The 15,707-nt window shown below is 55.0% G+C and overlaps 7 protein-coding genes and 1 non-coding gene across 9 annotated transcripts in view; 3 read left to right on the forward strand and 5 right to left on the reverse strand.

Moving 5' to 3' along the window:
* PTSG_05033 (uncharacterized protein) overlaps positions 1 to 4,493 on the forward strand; it is a gene marked incomplete at its 3' end in the record, with an annotated part of 6,403 nt that extends 1,910 nt beyond the window's left edge. The window contains exons 3-13 of the mRNA XM_004994291.1: positions 516 to 610; positions 814 to 917; positions 1,425 to 1,477; positions 1,807 to 1,909; positions 2,410 to 2,466; positions 2,706 to 2,767; positions 2,903 to 2,977; positions 3,107 to 3,157; positions 3,469 to 3,610; positions 3,812 to 3,944; positions 4,370 to 4,493. Of these exons, the coding sequence (XP_004994348.1) occupies positions 516 to 610; positions 814 to 917; positions 1,425 to 1,477; positions 1,807 to 1,909; positions 2,410 to 2,466; positions 2,706 to 2,767; positions 2,903 to 2,977; positions 3,107 to 3,157; positions 3,469 to 3,610; positions 3,812 to 3,944; positions 4,370 to 4,493 (999 nt within the window). The remainder of the gene's footprint in view (positions 1 to 515; positions 611 to 813; positions 918 to 1,424; positions 1,478 to 1,806; positions 1,910 to 2,409; positions 2,467 to 2,705; positions 2,768 to 2,902; positions 2,978 to 3,106; positions 3,158 to 3,468; positions 3,611 to 3,811; positions 3,945 to 4,369) is intronic.
* Positions 4,494 to 5,536: 1,043 nt separating this feature from the next.
* PTSG_05034 lies at positions 5,537 to 6,680 on the reverse strand. Of its 2 annotated transcripts, XM_012637632.1 has the most exons (2): positions 6,564 to 6,680; positions 5,537 to 6,272 (listed from the first exon to the last, which is right to left on the reverse strand). In XM_012637632.1, the coding sequence occupies exon 2, from the start codon at positions 6,258 to 6,260 to the stop codon at positions 5,832 to 5,834; it is 429 nt and encodes a 142-aa protein (XP_012493086.1). In that variant the 5' UTR covers positions 6,261 to 6,272; positions 6,564 to 6,680; the 3' UTR covers positions 5,537 to 5,831. The 2 variants fall into 2 exon arrangements, with proteins under 2 accessions (XP_012493086.1, XP_004994349.1); XM_004994292.1 differs by lacking the exon at positions 6,564 to 6,680 and having other exon boundaries at positions 5,537 to 6,419.
* A 242-nt stretch (positions 6,681 to 6,922) lies between these two features.
* On the forward strand, positions 6,923 to 8,207 carry PTSG_12244 (uncharacterized protein). The gene is made up of 2 exons (XM_004994293.1): positions 6,923 to 7,184; positions 7,466 to 8,207. The coding sequence occupies exon 2, from the start codon at positions 7,569 to 7,571 to the stop codon at positions 7,917 to 7,919; it is 351 nt and encodes a 116-aa protein (XP_004994350.1). The 5' UTR covers positions 6,923 to 7,184; positions 7,466 to 7,568; the 3' UTR covers positions 7,920 to 8,207.
* Positions 8,208 to 8,670: 463 nt separating this feature from the next.
* PTSG_05035 (uncharacterized protein) lies at positions 8,671 to 10,385 on the reverse strand (the record flags this gene model as incomplete). The annotated part of the gene is made up of 2 exons (XM_004994294.1): positions 8,671 to 10,110; positions 10,140 to 10,385. 2 exons carry the CDS (start codon positions 10,383 to 10,385, stop codon positions 8,671 to 8,673), a joined length of 1,686 nt encoding a protein of 561 aa, XP_004994351.1.
* Positions 10,386 to 10,577: 192 nt separating this feature from the next.
* PTSG_12245 (uncharacterized protein) lies at positions 10,578 to 10,958 on the reverse strand (the record flags this gene model as incomplete). The annotated part of the gene is made up of 1 exon (XM_004994295.1): positions 10,578 to 10,958. One exon carries the CDS (start codon positions 10,956 to 10,958, stop codon positions 10,578 to 10,580), a length of 381 nt encoding a protein of 126 aa, XP_004994352.1.
* A 21-nt stretch (positions 10,959 to 10,979) lies between these two features.
* Positions 10,980 to 11,666, reverse strand: PTSG_05036 (uncharacterized protein; the record flags this gene model as incomplete). Its single annotated transcript, XM_004994296.1, has 1 exon — positions 10,980 to 11,666. The coding sequence occupies one exon, from the start codon at positions 11,664 to 11,666 to the stop codon at positions 10,980 to 10,982; it is 687 nt and encodes a 228-aa protein (XP_004994353.1).
* A 20-nt stretch (positions 11,667 to 11,686) lies between these two features.
* PTSG_20101 lies at positions 11,687 to 11,758 on the reverse strand. Its single transcript has one exon. It is a non-coding gene; the product is annotated as a tRNA-Ala (tRNA).
* Positions 11,759 to 11,822: 64 nt separating this feature from the next.
* On the forward strand, positions 11,823 to 15,699 carry PTSG_05037 (uncharacterized protein; the record flags this gene model as incomplete). The annotated part of the gene is made up of 12 exons (XM_004994297.1): positions 11,823 to 12,248; positions 12,561 to 12,668; positions 12,804 to 12,894; positions 13,029 to 13,114; positions 13,487 to 13,723; positions 13,907 to 14,055; positions 14,279 to 14,346; positions 14,514 to 14,528; positions 14,744 to 14,844; positions 14,918 to 15,058; positions 15,161 to 15,235; positions 15,601 to 15,699. 12 exons carry the CDS (start codon positions 11,823 to 11,825, stop codon positions 15,682 to 15,684), a joined length of 1,581 nt encoding a protein of 526 aa, XP_004994354.1. The 3' UTR covers positions 15,685 to 15,699.
* Positions 15,700 to 15,707: the final 8 nt, after the last annotated feature.

Consider the following 15,707-nt stretch of genomic DNA (forward strand, 5'->3'; position numbering starts at 1 on the left):
GTGTACAGCTCTCTATACCTCCACAGCATATATCTACACGTCCATATCATAAATAATATACATAGACGAGCAAGATCCTCTATATATAGATACATATATATATATATTATATATATAGACATGTAGAGAGAGAGATATGTGTGCATACATGTGCGCGCGCGTATGTGTGTGTGTATGTATATATAGAAAGAAATAGAGAGAGAGTGTGTGTGTGTGTGTATGTGTATATATGTATGTGTGTATGTATGTGTGTGTCTGTGTGAGTGTGAGAGTGTCTGTGTGAGTGTCGTGTGTGTCGTGTGTCGTGTGTGTGTCGTGTGTGTGTGTCGTGGTGTGTGTGTGTGTGTGTGTGTGTGTGTGTGTGTGTGTGTGTGTCGACCTGTCTGTCCGTCTGCTTGTCTGTCTGCTTGTCAGCCTGCTTGTCAATCTAATTGTTCGTGTATTGGCACGACCTGTGCATCAGACGCCTCCAATTCACCACCATCGCCATCCCACACCACCACCGCCATTGGCAGTCATTCCCCATTGTGAGCCAGAAATATCCTCAACTCGCACAAAAGGGCGCGTTTCCCGCCGCCAAAACGCACTCGTACACCGCGGCAATGATGGGGTGTGTGCTGCTGTCAATTCCTGCCAATCCTGCTCGCCTTCTCTCCTTCGATAGCCGTTTGCAGAAGCGTGTATCTTTGGATATGCTTGCACACCGCACTCGTCACAAGAGTACAGCCACTCGCTGCGGCAACACAAACACATCGTTATCCACAACGCTGTCACACCTCACCCCACCACTACCCGTCCTGTGCCTGGCGTCAGATACATTGCCGAGTATGCGCACAACCGCAGCGTGGTGGTTGTCCCTGAGCTTGATGTCCCTGGCCACGCCGCCAGCTGGGGCCTTGGCATCCCAGACCTCCTCTGTACGTCATTCCATGCGAAGAGGATACTCCGTGTGTGTGTGTGTGTGTGTGTGTGTGTGTTGTGTGTGTCTGTGTGTGTGTCTGTGTCTGTGTGTGTATCTGTATTTGTGTGTGTCTGTGTGTCTGTGTCTGTGTCTGTCTCTGTCTGTCTGTGTGTGTATCTGTATTTGTGTGTGTATCTGTGTTTGCGTGTGTGTGGATCTGTGTCTGTTTGTGTGTCTGTGTGTGTATCTGTATTTGTGTGTGTGTGTGTGTGTGTGTGTGTGTGTGTATCTGTGTGTGTATCTGTGTTTGCGTGTGTGTGTGTGTATCTGTGTGTCTGTGTGTCTGTGTGTATGTGTCTGTATGTCTGTCTGTATGTCTGCTTGTATGTCTGGACTTGCGTGTTGCGTGCGTTCTCGGTACTTCCGCTCCACTGCTATTCCAAAGTTCTTCCTCATTCATGCATGCATGCATGCATGCCTGTGTCGGGTGCGGACTGTGCCTTACTGTTGTTCGTTGAGCCAGCGTGTGACGGCGGGAAGAGCCCGCTCAACCCAACGTCTCCAAAGTCATTTGAGGTCTGTCTGTAGCCATGGCTGTTGCTGCTGCTGCTGCTGCTGTTGAAGTTGTTGTTTAAGTTGCTGTTGCTGTTGTTGTTGTTGTTGCTGTTGTTGTTGTTGTTGTTGTTGTTGTTGTTGTTGTTGTTGTTGTTGTTGTTGTTGTTGTTGTTGTTGTTGTTGCTTCACTTTGCGCCGAGACGTGCTTTCGCCCCATACCGCGCTTTGATGCTGCCAATTGCGAGCAGTTTTGACGTTGGTATCAACGCAACCACGCGCTTGTAACGAAGGACTTATTCACTTGCATTGGCGCCGGCCGTTTGGTTCACACGTCCCTCCCGTACGTTCAGGTAATTCGTGATCTCATTGCAGAGCTCGCGCCCATATTCCCGCACCCGTACTTTCACGTCGGCGGTGACGAGTTTGACCTCAACTGCTGGAAAAGGAACCCAGGTCGGCGTGCACGTGATTTGCTTTGTTGTTGTTGTTGTTGTTGTTGTTGTTGTTGTTGTTGTTGTTGTTGTTGTTGTTGTTGTTGTTGTTGTTGTTGTTGTTGTTGTTGTTGTTTTGTTGTTGTTGTTATTGTTGTTGTTGTTGTTGTTTAAGTTGTTGTTTACGTTGTTGTTGTTGTTGTTGTTGTTGTTGTTGTTGTTGTTGTTGTTGTTGTTGTTTAAGTTGTTGTTGTTTAAGTTGTTGTTGTTGTTGTTGTTGTTGTTGTTGTTGTTGTTGTTGTTGTTGTTTAAGTTGTTGTTGTTGTTGTTGTTGTTGTTGTTGTTGTTGTTGTTGTTGTTGTTGTTGTTGTTGTTGTTGTTGTTGTTGTTGTTGTACTGTACCTGCGCTGGTGCATGCAGATCTGCCCTGCTTTCTTTCCCACCTGCCCATGCCCATCAAATGCTGCGTTTTCCTCTCCCTGCCTGTTTCGTATGTGTCCGCACAACATCGGTTGTTTGCAGACATTGCTGCTGCCATGAAAGCCCAGAGCGACCCTCGAGGAGAGGCTATGAGACAACGTATGCACGCGCGCTTGGGTGTCTGTGTGCCTGTGTCTGTCTGTCTGTCGGGTCTGTCGATCTGTCTCTGTGTGCGCCTTCATCTTGTGTGTGTGTGTGTGTGTGCACTGAGATTGCTCATCGCCACGAGTTGTGTTGCTTGCACGCTGTAACACTGACGCGTGTGCACACGTGCATGTATACATGCACGTTGTCCTAACACACACACACACACGTGTGCGTTGCTGTCGTCACTACAGAGCTTGTTGATGCCGCATTTGATGCACTCAAGGAACACGGCAAGACGCCAATCGTGTGGAAGGTAATGACTTGTAAATGATATTAGCATTGGTAATCCTTCCTTCCTTCCTTCCTTCCTTCCTTCCTTCCTTCCTTCCTTTGCATTCACCTCACCTCGTTTCCCTGTTATTTGTGAATGTGTGTGTGCGTGTGACAGGATCTCGTGGAAGGCCATCCCACCAAGATCCCCGACAACGCCATCATTCAGCACTGGAAATGCTGGGGCACAGAGGTGGGTGCTTGCGCTTGCGCTCACTGGGCGTCTTTGTCGCATACCGTGGCTGTGCGTGCCTGCCACGGACCTGCAATGAGAGTGATGACTCATACTGCGCATCATGTTTGCGCTTCCGTACTGAATCAGGTGTGCACGTTGCACGATACGCTTCAGAAGAGCGACCACGCTTCAGTGCAGGTGTGTGTGTGTGTGTGTGTGTGTGTATGTGTGTCTGTCTCCATGTGTCTGTGTCTGTGTCTGTGTGTGTGTGTCTGTGTCTGTGTGTGTGTGTGTGTGTGTGTGTGTGTGTGTCTGTGTCTGTGTGTGTCCATGTGTGTGTGTTAGTGTGTGCGCAGTCCCGTCTGCCCTGTGTCCCGTCTGCCTGCGTCTGTGTGCCCCGGCCCGGTCCTTCTATGAGATGTGGTGGTATAATAGTACCCATCATGTTGAACTGCCATCCCGTACTCATGTCAACTCTGCCATCCCACGCATCAACATTCAACCCGCAGTCAACGTGCGCGTATCTCGACTTTGATCGCGAATGGCCAAAGTTCCATCAGCAGACGATGCTGTTCCCCGACAAGTGCGGCAGCGTCGACCAAGACGTTGCCCGGGCAGTAGTGAGAGGCGGTGAGGCGGCCATCTGGTCCGGTACGTTCCTCCTTCCCTGCCCAAGCATGCGTGTGATGCTGTGCTTGTCTGGAGATGCTGGTTTCGCTGTGCATTTGTGCACGCATGTGGGAGTTGGTTGGTTTTGTACGCGGACGTGCGTGTGACCCATGTGCACTCTCGCCGCGTCTTCGTCACGCTTCCTCCCTCCCCACCACCGCCATGCTGTTGACTTTCGTGCAGAGCGCATCAGCCCACGCAACGTGTTCTGCCGCACATTCCCACGCGCTGTTGCATACGCCGAGCGCCTTTGGTCCTTTGACGTCAACACCGTTCCCTCGCAAAACCAGACAGACACGTTTTTCCCACGCATGACGTATGTCCCTCGTGTTGCGTGCTCGTGTGTGTGTGTGTGTGTGTGTGTGTGTGTGTGTGTGTGTGTGTGTGTGTGTGTGTGTGTGTGTGTGTGTGTGTGTGTGTGTGTGTGTGTGTGTGTGTGTGTGTGTGTGACAGAGAGACTGCGAGCTTGTTCTTGAACTGCTTCGACTGGGTTTTGATTTGGTTACACACGTTTACTTCGTTTCATCGATACCTCTCCTCCAATCAATGTAAAGTGACACCACTCGTACAACCCGGGTCAAGAGAATAAAAAGCGAGATTATGAATCGACAGGCTGGTGGGGACCTCGCATACCGTAGGTCTCACTCCTTCACTCGTGTCGATGGTCATGGTAGCGACACTCGCAGACAGCAATGGACTCGCAGCAAAACACACAAAACCCCCACTCCTGAACGTCCGCAGCAACCTGCACAAACCTGGCCTTGCTCACGCCGCGGAAGCGATAAACATGGAGCGTCTCAATCAGGCGCATGCAGATGAGCGATTCATGCGTGTCGCTTGGAAGATGCCTCACAAGCTCGAGTAGTCGTCGGAGGGCGTTGATGAGCACAAGCCGGAGCTCCTGCTCTGTCTTGCCGAACACCTCCGGGCAAAATGGGACTGTGCACCAGCCTCGGACAGGACAATCGGGGTGCTGTCTTGGCGACATGGCTGCTTTGTTCTTGAGTGGTCTTGATGTCGCGGTACTCTCTCAGAGTGCGGGGCCTGGGGATGCTTGAGGAGCCGTGCTAGATGCGAGGGAAAATGGAGTCGCTGGTGAGTGTACTTGGATGGAGAGCAAACGAAGCGTTGGGTGTGCGAGTTGCGTGCTTCGACAATGGAGCAACCAAAGCAACAAATGCGGCGTCAGAACATGTCGAGGAGAGAACAAGAGCAAGGCATTCAAAGGTGGCATTGGGGTGGAGAACACTCGCCCACCTTGGTGCGTCTTGCTGTGTTGTACTCTTGTGAATTCTTCTGTTCTTGTGCTCTTGGCGTGCTGAGGAGAAAATGCCATGCCGCTGCACTGGTGTGACACATGCGAGTGCTTGAGGGTACTGCGACCACTGTTTTGCACGTGTTACAGCGCGTGGACAGCACATGTGAGGCATGCGCAGCCACGTGTCCTCCTTCTGACGAAATTTGAATTCATGACGTCATGTCACGGCGTTGTGACACACCAAGACTTTTTTCGCGTGTGTTTGCTTGTTGCTCAGCATGCTCTGCCGTGCCCTTCGCGTCATGCGAGCCAACGACGCGAGAATTGGTCATCGGCTCCTGATGAACGCAACAAAGGCAAGGAGAGAGAACGTTGACTGCAACTCCTAGAATGTGTTGGACTGCACTTCTCTGTTCAGCATTCGTCCTTGCAGCTTTGTACTTGAGTTGCGTCGAATGTGACCTGTGGGGCTGAGGGGTGCCGTGATTGCTGGGATAGCGTCGTTGTAACAGCTGTCGCCAACGACGGCGTTCGAGTGCCACCCTTACAACCCTCTTTCCTCCTGTCGTCACCCTCGTCCACTCCTTTGTGTACATATAGACACACGCACGGGCACGCGTATTCTGACGTACACACATGCGAAACATAGACACCGATGCTTGCTGTTTAACGTTGCTGCTATGAATGCTTGTTTGTGTATTCCAGTTGGGGACAGGTAAGTCGACTAAGCCAACAAAGCCACGAAATGAGCAGCAATCTCATAAGCGAAGGGTAGAGGCAACACACGTGCGAGCACAAACACGTGCACGGCAAACAGACAGCAACAGGGACAGGGACAACAAAAAGGAGACAGGTATGTGGCGAGTGATGGTGAGAGGAGCGAAGGGCTACAAAGTGGGCCTCTTGAAAACAAAGGTCATGCTCAAGTCCAGACGTCCAGCAGGGCTACTCTTCGTCGTCATCGTCGTCATCGTCGTTGTCGTCGTCGTCGTCGTCATCGTCGTCGTCAGAAGAATCATTCTTGGGATGGAAGTCAGCTCGGTTGAAGCAGAGGCACAGCACGCAAAAATTGAAGCACATGGCTACTGCGTGCGCCGCAAAGACTAGATGCTCTGGTTTAGGCTCGGGACTCTCTTCAAGTCGTCGTGCGAGAGTAAAGGAAACCATGTTGACAATTGCGAGGCGCTCCGTGGCGCCTTTCTTGCCTCGCTTCACTTCTGCTGCAAGATCGCGTCTGAGGTTGGTCAGATACTGGGCTGCTCGAACAACCTCATGGTATCCCACAGCGTTCGGTCCAATCTCGTCATATAGCCGGTCACATATCCTCAGGTTGTACCGGTGATGCGGACAGAACACGACGCGGTTCTGGAACATGTCTTGATGCTCCTATGTCGCCCAAACACAGCAAGTGTCAAGCAACAAAGCCCATCCACACAAGACGAGAGAGGACAACAGCGGGGGACAGGTTAGCTTGAGCAGACTGCGCACACGTGTCAGGACAGGGGGCGTGGGCAGCAGCAACAGCAGCAGCAGCAGGAGTGTCAACGGTGCATGACAGGCAGTTCACGGGCGGCACCAGCTCCATGGCGATGAGAGCAACTGAGCATCAGGCCAATGGATGACAGTGCAAGAGTCTAAGAGTGGTGGGGTGTGGCGAATGCATGGGCGCTTGCTCACCTCGAAGGAGAGTTGGGTGCAGAGCAGAGCAAGGAGAGCAGGGAGGAGGAGAGGAGAGCAAGCCAAGAAGCCAAAAGCAACCACTCGCAGACAAGAAGGCGACTGAGCAAGGGAGCAACACAAGAGAAAATGACCAGCGAACCACCAACAGCAGACGCAAGGAGCATGAACAGCACGTGGTCGTTCGCACGAGGGACTGATGAGGGAGGGTAATGCACGTGCACCGCGAACAGAGGACTAGGCACAGCGACACGTCTACACGTGGACAGTCGACATGCACGCACGCGAAAACACGCGTCAGTCCTGTCGATGACGTCATGCCATGCGCTTTGGGCCTTAGAAGTGCATTGTAATGTACGTAATTTTTTGCCCACTACTCTGAGCGGTTTTCTGTGGACAACAACACAGACAGGCGACGCACTTGCCACGCGCTCACGATCATGCGTGTGCTGCACATGTGCTGCCACGCGATCATGTGATACCTGGCCATGCGCACACGCGAGCACGCGTCACGTGCCAGTGTGACAGCTGGCGTGCAGCTTTGCGACTTGAGTCGACCATCGCCTGTGCCCTTGGCATGGACTTCATTTTCACCGCGCTCTTCGCTCCAGCACAGCACAGGTGAGCTCTGCTGGACTGTGTGATATGGTCCTCGCTTGCTGTCAAAGGCTCGGGTGTGCTGTTTGTCTTCAGTTGCACCCATCACCTTGCCTCCTCAAGCACCCTGTTGCTGCATTGCTCGCATTGTGTGCGTGCGTATGTGTGCATGTATGTGCGTGCGTGCGTGTGCGTGCGTGTGTATCTGGTTGTGTGTACGCCCATGTCTATGTCTGTTCCTCTTACTCCCCCGTCTCTGCGTGTGTCCTGTGATCACCCTCATTGCTATCTCCACCTTCCATCAGTGTTCGGCATTCTTCATCGCCAGTTAGATGAGCTCAGCCCACCACGAAACAACCGACTCGCTTGACTTCCTGGCTCCTCAGCGCGCATCTCTCCCATCGCACCATGTCGCGCCCTTATCCGTGCCCCCGGCTTGGCCCTGGCAAATGCTGTATCACCTTGTTCTGCCCCGAGTTCTGCAAGATGACAGACAGGGAGCTGCTCCAGTGCTTACCAAAGGCACAAGCACACCTGCGATTACGCTGTCAAATACTCGCTTCCGAACTGGCGAAACGACCAACTGATAAGGGCGCTGCAAAGATGCTGTCGGTCTATCGTCGACTGCAACAACTCTCGATGGATGCCAATGGCCTGAAACTGCTGTTGCTCGAAGGATTCTGTGTGTTTTGCTTAAGGTTGTTTCAAGACTGCAGTTGCCGCTACGCTTCAAACCCGCGTGTGCCACTGCCATCATGACGTTTGGCGACAAGCGACCCTTGCATCAACTTTGGGAGACTGCTGTGCCTTTCCTGGCAAGGGTGCCTCTTACTTGCGGTGTCCACCCTATCCAGTACCGTACCTTGGGGCTGTTCCCTTTTGTTGATGCCCCTCCCTCATGTCTACCTGCTCAACACACGTGCATGCTTGCGTGTCTGGTGTCTCTGCGCATCAAGTCCGTTTACATGGATTGGCACGAGCACCCGCTCACATCACATTGCACATTGAATATCAAGTGAACCAAGTAAACGAAGTGCTTTCGTATCCCAAGTCAAACGGCCCACACCATACAAAGCCGTGCCGGAGGAACAGGGGGTGGGCGAGACGACAAATTCACAGCAACACAACAACATGCGTGGGTGGACGGACACGTCGTTGCGCGACAGTGAAAGGGGGAAATCAACGGTCTGGCACAGACCAAGGCATGGCCTCACGAAGATTATTATTTCACAGCACAGTGCACGACGGTCAGGATATCAGGGCATCATCCAAGGATCCAATACGCGCACGCGCACGCGCACGGGGTGCATCCATACATGTGCACGACACAACACACACACAGACACAGACACAGACACAGACACACACACACACACACACAGACACAGACACACAGACGCACAGACACACACACATGCCCAACACACACAAACACACACAGACACACACACACAGACACACACACACACACACACACACACACACACACACACACGACCGCGCGTCTGTTTCATTCGGGAAGAAACGTGTTCATGCAAAAGCCGGCGATGAGGCCGCCAAAGAAGAAGGCTGCGCACGCGCGCGCAAGGGCGGAGCTGCCGGCCTTGGCCTCCTGGTACGAGTCGGAGTAGAGCTGCGTCGTGGCGAGGTACGTGATCTGGCCCACGGTGAAGGCAACAATGCCAGAGAAGATAGCCGACGAGCGGGAGATGGCAAGGATGACGGCGCGCCCAAGCCACGCACCAAGGAGCATGGTGAAGGGGATGGCAACCAGGCACGGGACAGCCACCCGCCGCTGCACGCCGTGCTTGTACAAGATGCTGGAGAGCGCTGCGCCCGTGATGCACATCTCCATGGCCAGCGAGCCGCTCACCACCAGACCCTGCGTCAGGGTGAGGGATGAGGTCACGCCGATGACCAGCCCGTCGCTCATTCCGTCCAGCGCGATGAGCACCGCGGCACCCAGCGGGAAGTCGCCCGCCCCCGGGTGCGGCAGGCGCCGTCGCCGCGACACGGGCAGCGGGGCCGGCGGAGCAGAGGTGGTGCGGCGCAGGCGCAGCGGCCGCCGCCCGTCCCACACGCCGGCGTCAATGCTCTCCGCAAGCGAGTGCTCGCCAGCCAGATACTCGATGGGCGGGTTGTTGATGGTTGCGGCGCTGTACACGCTGCTTGCATCTGTCAACAGCGGCTGCTGCTCTGCATCGTCGGCATTGTCGCTGCCCACACGCCTGCGCCGCCTGCGACCGCCGCGCACACAGCGCGGGTGGTGGTGACGGCGCTGACCCGACGGCGACGCTGTGGACCACGCACGGCTGTGATCCGTTGTGTGAGAAGGCAGCTGTGGCTGTGACGCTGGTTGTGATGTTGGGTGCGATGTTGGTTGTGTTCCTTGAGATGATGCTGGCGGTGGTCGTGGTGGTGACGAGGACGCTAACAGAGGTGCCGATGATGGTGGCGTGTTGTCATTGTCTGCACGCGCATGCGGCGGGGTCAAAGGTGTTCCCGGGGTCGAAGGCGAAGGCGATGATGCTGATGGGGATGATGTTGACAGCGACGGCGGCGCCACCATGAGCATCGAGGGCGTGTGCTGGCCCATGTCTGCAAACGGAAACCGAGAGTATGGCATGCCACCTGGCGCATTGACGCTGGGTGACTCAGCAGGTGGCTGATGTTGCGGGTGCGTCAGGTTGTTGGTGTTGTTGAGCTGTGCGTCGTAGTCGTGTGCCTTGGCGTGTGCTGCATCACGTTCGCCCATGGCGGCGCTTGTGGTTGCTGTAGTGTGAGGTTTGCCGTTGGGCGCTGCATGGCTGGCACTGCTGGTCTTGCTGGGTTCTGCAGGACGGGGCTGCTGCTGCTTCTCCAGGAGGTTCTGCAGCTGCCTCTCCCTCCGCTCGCGCTGCTGGCGCCGGCGCTCGTCCTGCGCCCTCTCATGCGCCTGCGCGATGCGGTCCTCGGCGACGTCGAGGATGATCACCATACCGCCGGCCACGGCCAGGCCACGACGACGGCGACGGCGTGCGGCGTGTCCAGGCTCTTGGTTGCCAGCGGGACCAGCTCGAAGAAGAGCGAGGCCACCAGCAAGCCTGCGGCCAAGGAGCCGAAGCAGCAGCGCACGCGGCGCCCAGGCGCGTAGAAGTAGGCGGTGAGGGAGCCGACAATCATGCAGCCGATGGGCAGGCACACGACCCCACACAGCACAGCCAGATCATGGCTGAAGAACTTCATGCTGCGTATATGTGTGTGTATGTGTGTGTGTGTGCGTGTGTGTGCGTGTGTGCGTGTGTGTGTGTGTGAGCGAGCGTGGACAGGGGATTGGGAAAAGGATGGGTTGCTGGCTGGAAGCAGCTGAGCTGCAGTGCAACAACACGCTGCACTGCTAATGTGTGTGCTTGTGTGCTTGTGTGGGCGTTAGGCGAGTCAAACACGAGAGGGGGCGACTTCTGGGAGTGGGTGGCGCCGGGTTTGGTCAATGGTGCTGTCACATCCCATCACAGCAGCATCACAGACAGCATCACACGCAGCAGTTATTGTGCTCGAAGGAAGAGGCTGTGCTGGAAGTTGTGCATGGTTGCTTGCTGGGTGGATTGTGACGGTTGTCGTAGTTGGTTTATTGGGGAAAACTCGCTGAAATCTTACACTGCTCCCAGCGCTCAAAAGATGGGGAAGGCAATTGCGGCAAAACAAAGGGCAGCGGTGCGTATGGGTGAATGTGTGTGAGAGCACGCGCCTCATAGACAGAAAGAAAAGTGAATCAATAGATAGATAGATAGAAACCAAGTGCCTCGGTGCGAGGCTCATGTGTAGTGCTGCGACTGTCGCTTAGACAGTTGCAGGGGGCTCTGTTGCGGCCGGGCCACCGGGGCTTCGTGAGGTCACTGGGGCGCTGCGTGGCTGTCCCTCATCGTTGTCGGTGGTGGCGGTGGCAGCGGCGGTGGCAGCAGTGCCGTTGTTGCTGTCATTGCTGCGCTGGCCGCTGTGGCCGGGGGGTGTGGTCTGCGGATGCTTGCGCTTGCGGGTGCGTTTGCCCTGTTGGTGGTTGCGCTGGGCTTGAGCGCGCGCCCGCTGCACCGTCTGGGTGCTCTGGCGGGGAGTGTGTGTGTCTCCCGCCCGGACCGAGCCCGGCTGGTTTTTGCCCCGCTTGTCGTGAGGCATCTGGCCGATGCACCGGAGGTTCGCGTAGCACTCAGCCTTGCATCTCGCGATGGACAACACTTGCCGCCAGTACGTGCTGCTGTGCATGGAGGTAAAAGTGCGCACGTGTGGTGGTGTTTGTGGGTCCGTCGTGGACATAAGGTCGCTGCTGAAGAACTTCCGGAACTTCGAGCCCCAGGCGCCCGAGCCGGCCTCGATCGCAATCGGCACAAATTTGAAGTCGCCCTGGTCGCGTAGGATGGCCTGGTACTTCTTGATCTTGCGTTGTTCCGCCTGCGACGCCGCGTTTTTCCTAAGTTGTCGTAGTTGATGTGATTGCAGAAGCAACACAACAAAACGACAAAGGCTGAGCATGAAAAAGGAAAACAAAAAAGTGGACCCACCGGGGATTGAACCCGGGACATCGTGCATGCAAAGCACGCGCTCTACCACTGAGCTATGGGCCCCAACACTCGGTTGCAATAGGGGTGAAAATTGTGCTGTTCAAGCACAACCAACACGACACAGAGGATGATGATGAAGCCACACGAGGACAACGACAACAGCGGTCGCAGTGGTGGCAGTGGCGGTCATGGCCGCAGTGATGATCTGCAGCAACAGCAGGAGCAGTTGCAACAGCAGGAGCAGCAGCGAGAGGCGTTGCTGCAGCAGTTGAGGACAAGGGTGGTGGTACTGGGGGCGGTGATTGAGGATGAGCCAGAAGAAACAGTGGCATCAGCGGAATCGACTGGGGGGAAGGAGAGCAATGTGGACAAGGGCGAAGAAGATGCATCTAAGAAGAAGGCAGGGAGCAGTAGTGGTAACAGCAGCAGCAGCAGCAGCAGCAGCAGCAGCAGCAGCAGCAGCAGCAGCAGCAGCAGGAGAAGAAGAAGAAGAAGAATACAAAGGCCAGTGCCATGCTGCACGCTGCTGGCCGGACCACGACACAGTGGCAAGGTCTCACGTGTGTGTGTGTGTGTGTGTGTGTGTGTGTGTGTGTGTGTGTGTGTGTGTGTGTGTGTGTGTGTGTGTGTGTGTGTGTGTGTGTGTGTGTGTGTGTGTGTGTGTGTGTGTGTGTGTGTGTGTGTGTGTGTGTGTGTGCGTATGTGTGTGCGTATGTGTGTGCGTATGTGTGTGTATGTGTGTGTTTCTTGGCGTGCGTTGCCTGCTTTTGCTAAACCTTTGTTGACGTTGTTGTTGCACATCATAATGCAACCTCACTTGTTCACGTCGCTGCTTCCCTTTGCCTGTGTTGTTGGCACTGTGCAGACGAGACTCGTTGAGGAGTTGATGGCATCCACGCCATCATGGCGTGTGCGCCGCCTGCAGCTGCTGAACAAGTTTGAAGATGCTGCAAACTGGCCACGCACGGTTTCGGTATGCACCATCATCTGCGTCGTCCTCATCCATTTGCGCCTGCATGAGCTGCGTGCACTGCGTGTGCGCAACCTTGCTTCGTTGTTTGCCCACGCTCACGCTCACATGATTGCATCATTTTGTGTGTGTTTGCAGGAACTAGATCGTGCAAAGGGCGAGCTGGAAGCATCCTTGTCGACAGCACAACCACCAGCACATGGCACACCATCATCACCGCAGCTGCTCGGTCAGACAATGTTTTGTGTGTGTGTGTGTGTGTGTGTCTGTGTGTGTGTGTGTGTGTGTCTGTGTGTGTGTGTGTGTGGATGTGTGTGTGTATTCAGCTTAACACGCACTACCCATGACGCTGGACAACTTTAGTGCTGGACAACGTGGACACGCTGAAATGGAAACACAACTTGCTGCAGGCTGTTCTGCAGCTCATCGACACAGCCCTCGCCAATAACGTATGTTGACCACCATTGCTCACGCAGCGGCGCAGACGCGTGTGGCTTGTCACGCCATGCTAGGCGACATCCCAAAGCACACACACACACACACACGCACACACACACACACACACACACACATACAATGTGCAGGTTGCTGTGGTCGGCACGTGTCGTCGCCCAGGGCTGGTGCCACGTGCGCTGCTCAGTCCGCCATACTTTGACACCCGCATCGACCTACGACCACCGCCGCCGCCACCACCACCACCACCACCACCACCACAGCAGCAACAGCACGGAGCACCAGCACCGCCATCGTCGTCACGGCTGCCGCCCCTGTTGACCTGCACACCACCACCATCATCATCATCGTCGTCGTCGTCGTCGCAGTGGGCGCCGCTGCTGCACCCGAGCCGCAACACCGTGCCGCCCTGCGCGTTTGCCGGTTACCAGAGCACGCACGCGCGGGTGATGGCTGTTGTTGAGAGCTGGCGGCGAGGGTCGTTGCAGGCGCTTGGGCTGACGCCGCCGTCGGGGCTGCTGCTGCATGGACCGCCAGGCTGCGGCAAGACCCTGCTCGCCCTCACCATCATCAACCGCCTCAACCTCCCCGTCTTTGCCGTTTCCGTACGTGCTGCATGGTGTATGTTGGTGTGTGTGTGTGTGTGTGTGGTTACGCGCGGGGACGCGGGTTTGCATTTGTGCACGCCTGCATATGCTGTGCCTGTGTTTGCCTATAATTGTTTACACTCCGTGCACGCGCTTGATGTTGCCTCTGCTCACGCGCCATTACTGTGTGTGCTGTGTCAGGCGACGGACGTGTTCAGCAAGTACCTCGGGGAGACGGAGGAGAACATACGGCGCCTGTTTTCCTCTGCCCGCAGCGCCCGCCCGTCTGTTGTTCTCTTTGACGGCATCGACGCCTTTGCGCCAACCAGGGCCGCCGCAGCACACAGCAGGTACGGGGTATGTGTATGTATGTGTGTGTGTGTGTGTGTGTGTGTGTGTGTGTGTGTGTGTGAGAGTGTGCTTTTGTGTCTGATGCTGCAAGCTGCGCTCGGGCAGGCCCTTCGCAAGCACACACACACATACACACACACACACACCATCCAATATTCTTGTGACACGCCCTCTTCCTGCACGACTCTCCCTCTGTCCCTGTCTCTCTCTCCCTTGCTGCAGCACGGGGGTTGCGGAGCGGGCGCTGAGCCAGCTGCTGAATGAGATGGATGGCATTGAGACAACGAGAGGTGAGACAACGTGTTTTCGTTTGCTTCTGGTTTTGGATACACGCCACTGAACCAACAGCGCATGCTGCTTCGGCTCACGTGCTGTCTGTTGTGCCTTGGTTGCACGTGTGGTGCAGATGTGTTGTTAATTGCTTGCACGAACCAGCCCCTCACTGCCCTTGATTCAGCCATCCTCAGACCAGGTGTGCATGTGTGTGCATGTGTGTGTAGTGTGCGCGCTTGTGTGCGTGCGTGCATGTATGTGTGTAAGTGTGTGTGTGTGCATGTGTATGTTCACATTTGTCATTGGTTTTAGCGCTTGTCTCATGTCCCTCGCGATTCATGTCAATGCATCACGCTGCGCTCACCACCACAATCACCACCACCCACCACTACTGCTGCTGCTTGGTTGAGTAAGGGCGGTTGGAGCTGCATGTGCATTTGCCGCTGCCAACCAACGACGACAGGCGTGCCATCATCACTGCCCTCACTCGCGACACGTTCACACTGCAGAACCCGGTGCGCGGTCGCTGCTGCTGCTGTTGTCGTGGACGTGGTGGTGGTGGGACGCCTTGCTGTGTTTCATGTGAAGGCTGTGTTGTTGTTGTTGTTGTTTAAGTTGTTGTTTAAGTTGTTGTTTAAGTTGTTGTTGTTGTTTAAGTTGTTGTTGTTGTTGTTGTTGTTGTTGTTGTTGTTGTTGTTGTTGTTGTTGTTGTTGTTTCAGTTGTTGTTGGTGCTGCTGCTGCTGCTGATGACGACGGCGATGATAATGACGTGTACTTGACGTGTTCACATGAACCCCCTTGCCCTCCCTCCCTGTTTCGTGCGCTGGCAGAAAGAGGATGTGGAGTGGCTGGTGCAGCAGACCAGCGGTTTCTCAGGCGCTCGCATCCACCAGATCCTCTCCAAGGTTGTGTCTGTGTGTGTGCGTGTGCGTGTGCGTGTGTGTCTGTGTTTGAGGGGGACATGGTTGGTTGCGATGGTGCGTGTGTCACAACACACCACGATTGATGTGGATCGTCACAACCAAGCAAGCAAGCAAACAAACTAGCCGGGCTTGTCATGCACAATCACATCAGAAAGCGAGTCAGCAACGTGTGCTCTTGTACTGCATACGTAAATCACACACACATACACATGTGCTGTGCTCACACATTGACTCGTCCACGTTCTCATATCATTCGCACACAAACACACACATGAACACACACACACACACACACACACACCACCACCACCACCACCACCACACACACACACACACCGCCCTTGCAGGCGTATCTTGAAGCGTGGCATGCATCAGAACCCACCATCAGCAGGGATGTACTGCAGCCTTCACCTAGTGCAAACGAACAATAAACAGCCCACGTCAAGCGTCTCAA

This window comes from Salpingoeca rosetta, assembly GCF_000188695.1.
Source record: "Salpingoeca rosetta unplaced genomic scaffold supercont1.11, whole genome shotgun sequence".
Lineage (NCBI taxonomy): Eukaryota > Choanoflagellata > Craspedida > Salpingoecidae > Salpingoeca > Salpingoeca rosetta.

Excerpts from the sequence above, each read along its gene's own strand:
- PTSG_05034 (XM_012637632.1), bottom strand. The coding sequence starts at position 6,260 with ATGTTCCAGAACCGCGTCGTGTTCTGTCCGCATCACCGGTACAACCTG.
- PTSG_12244 (XM_004994293.1), top strand. The coding sequence starts at position 7,569 with ATGTCGCGCCCTTATCCGTGCCCCCGGCTTGGCCCTGGCAAATGCTGT.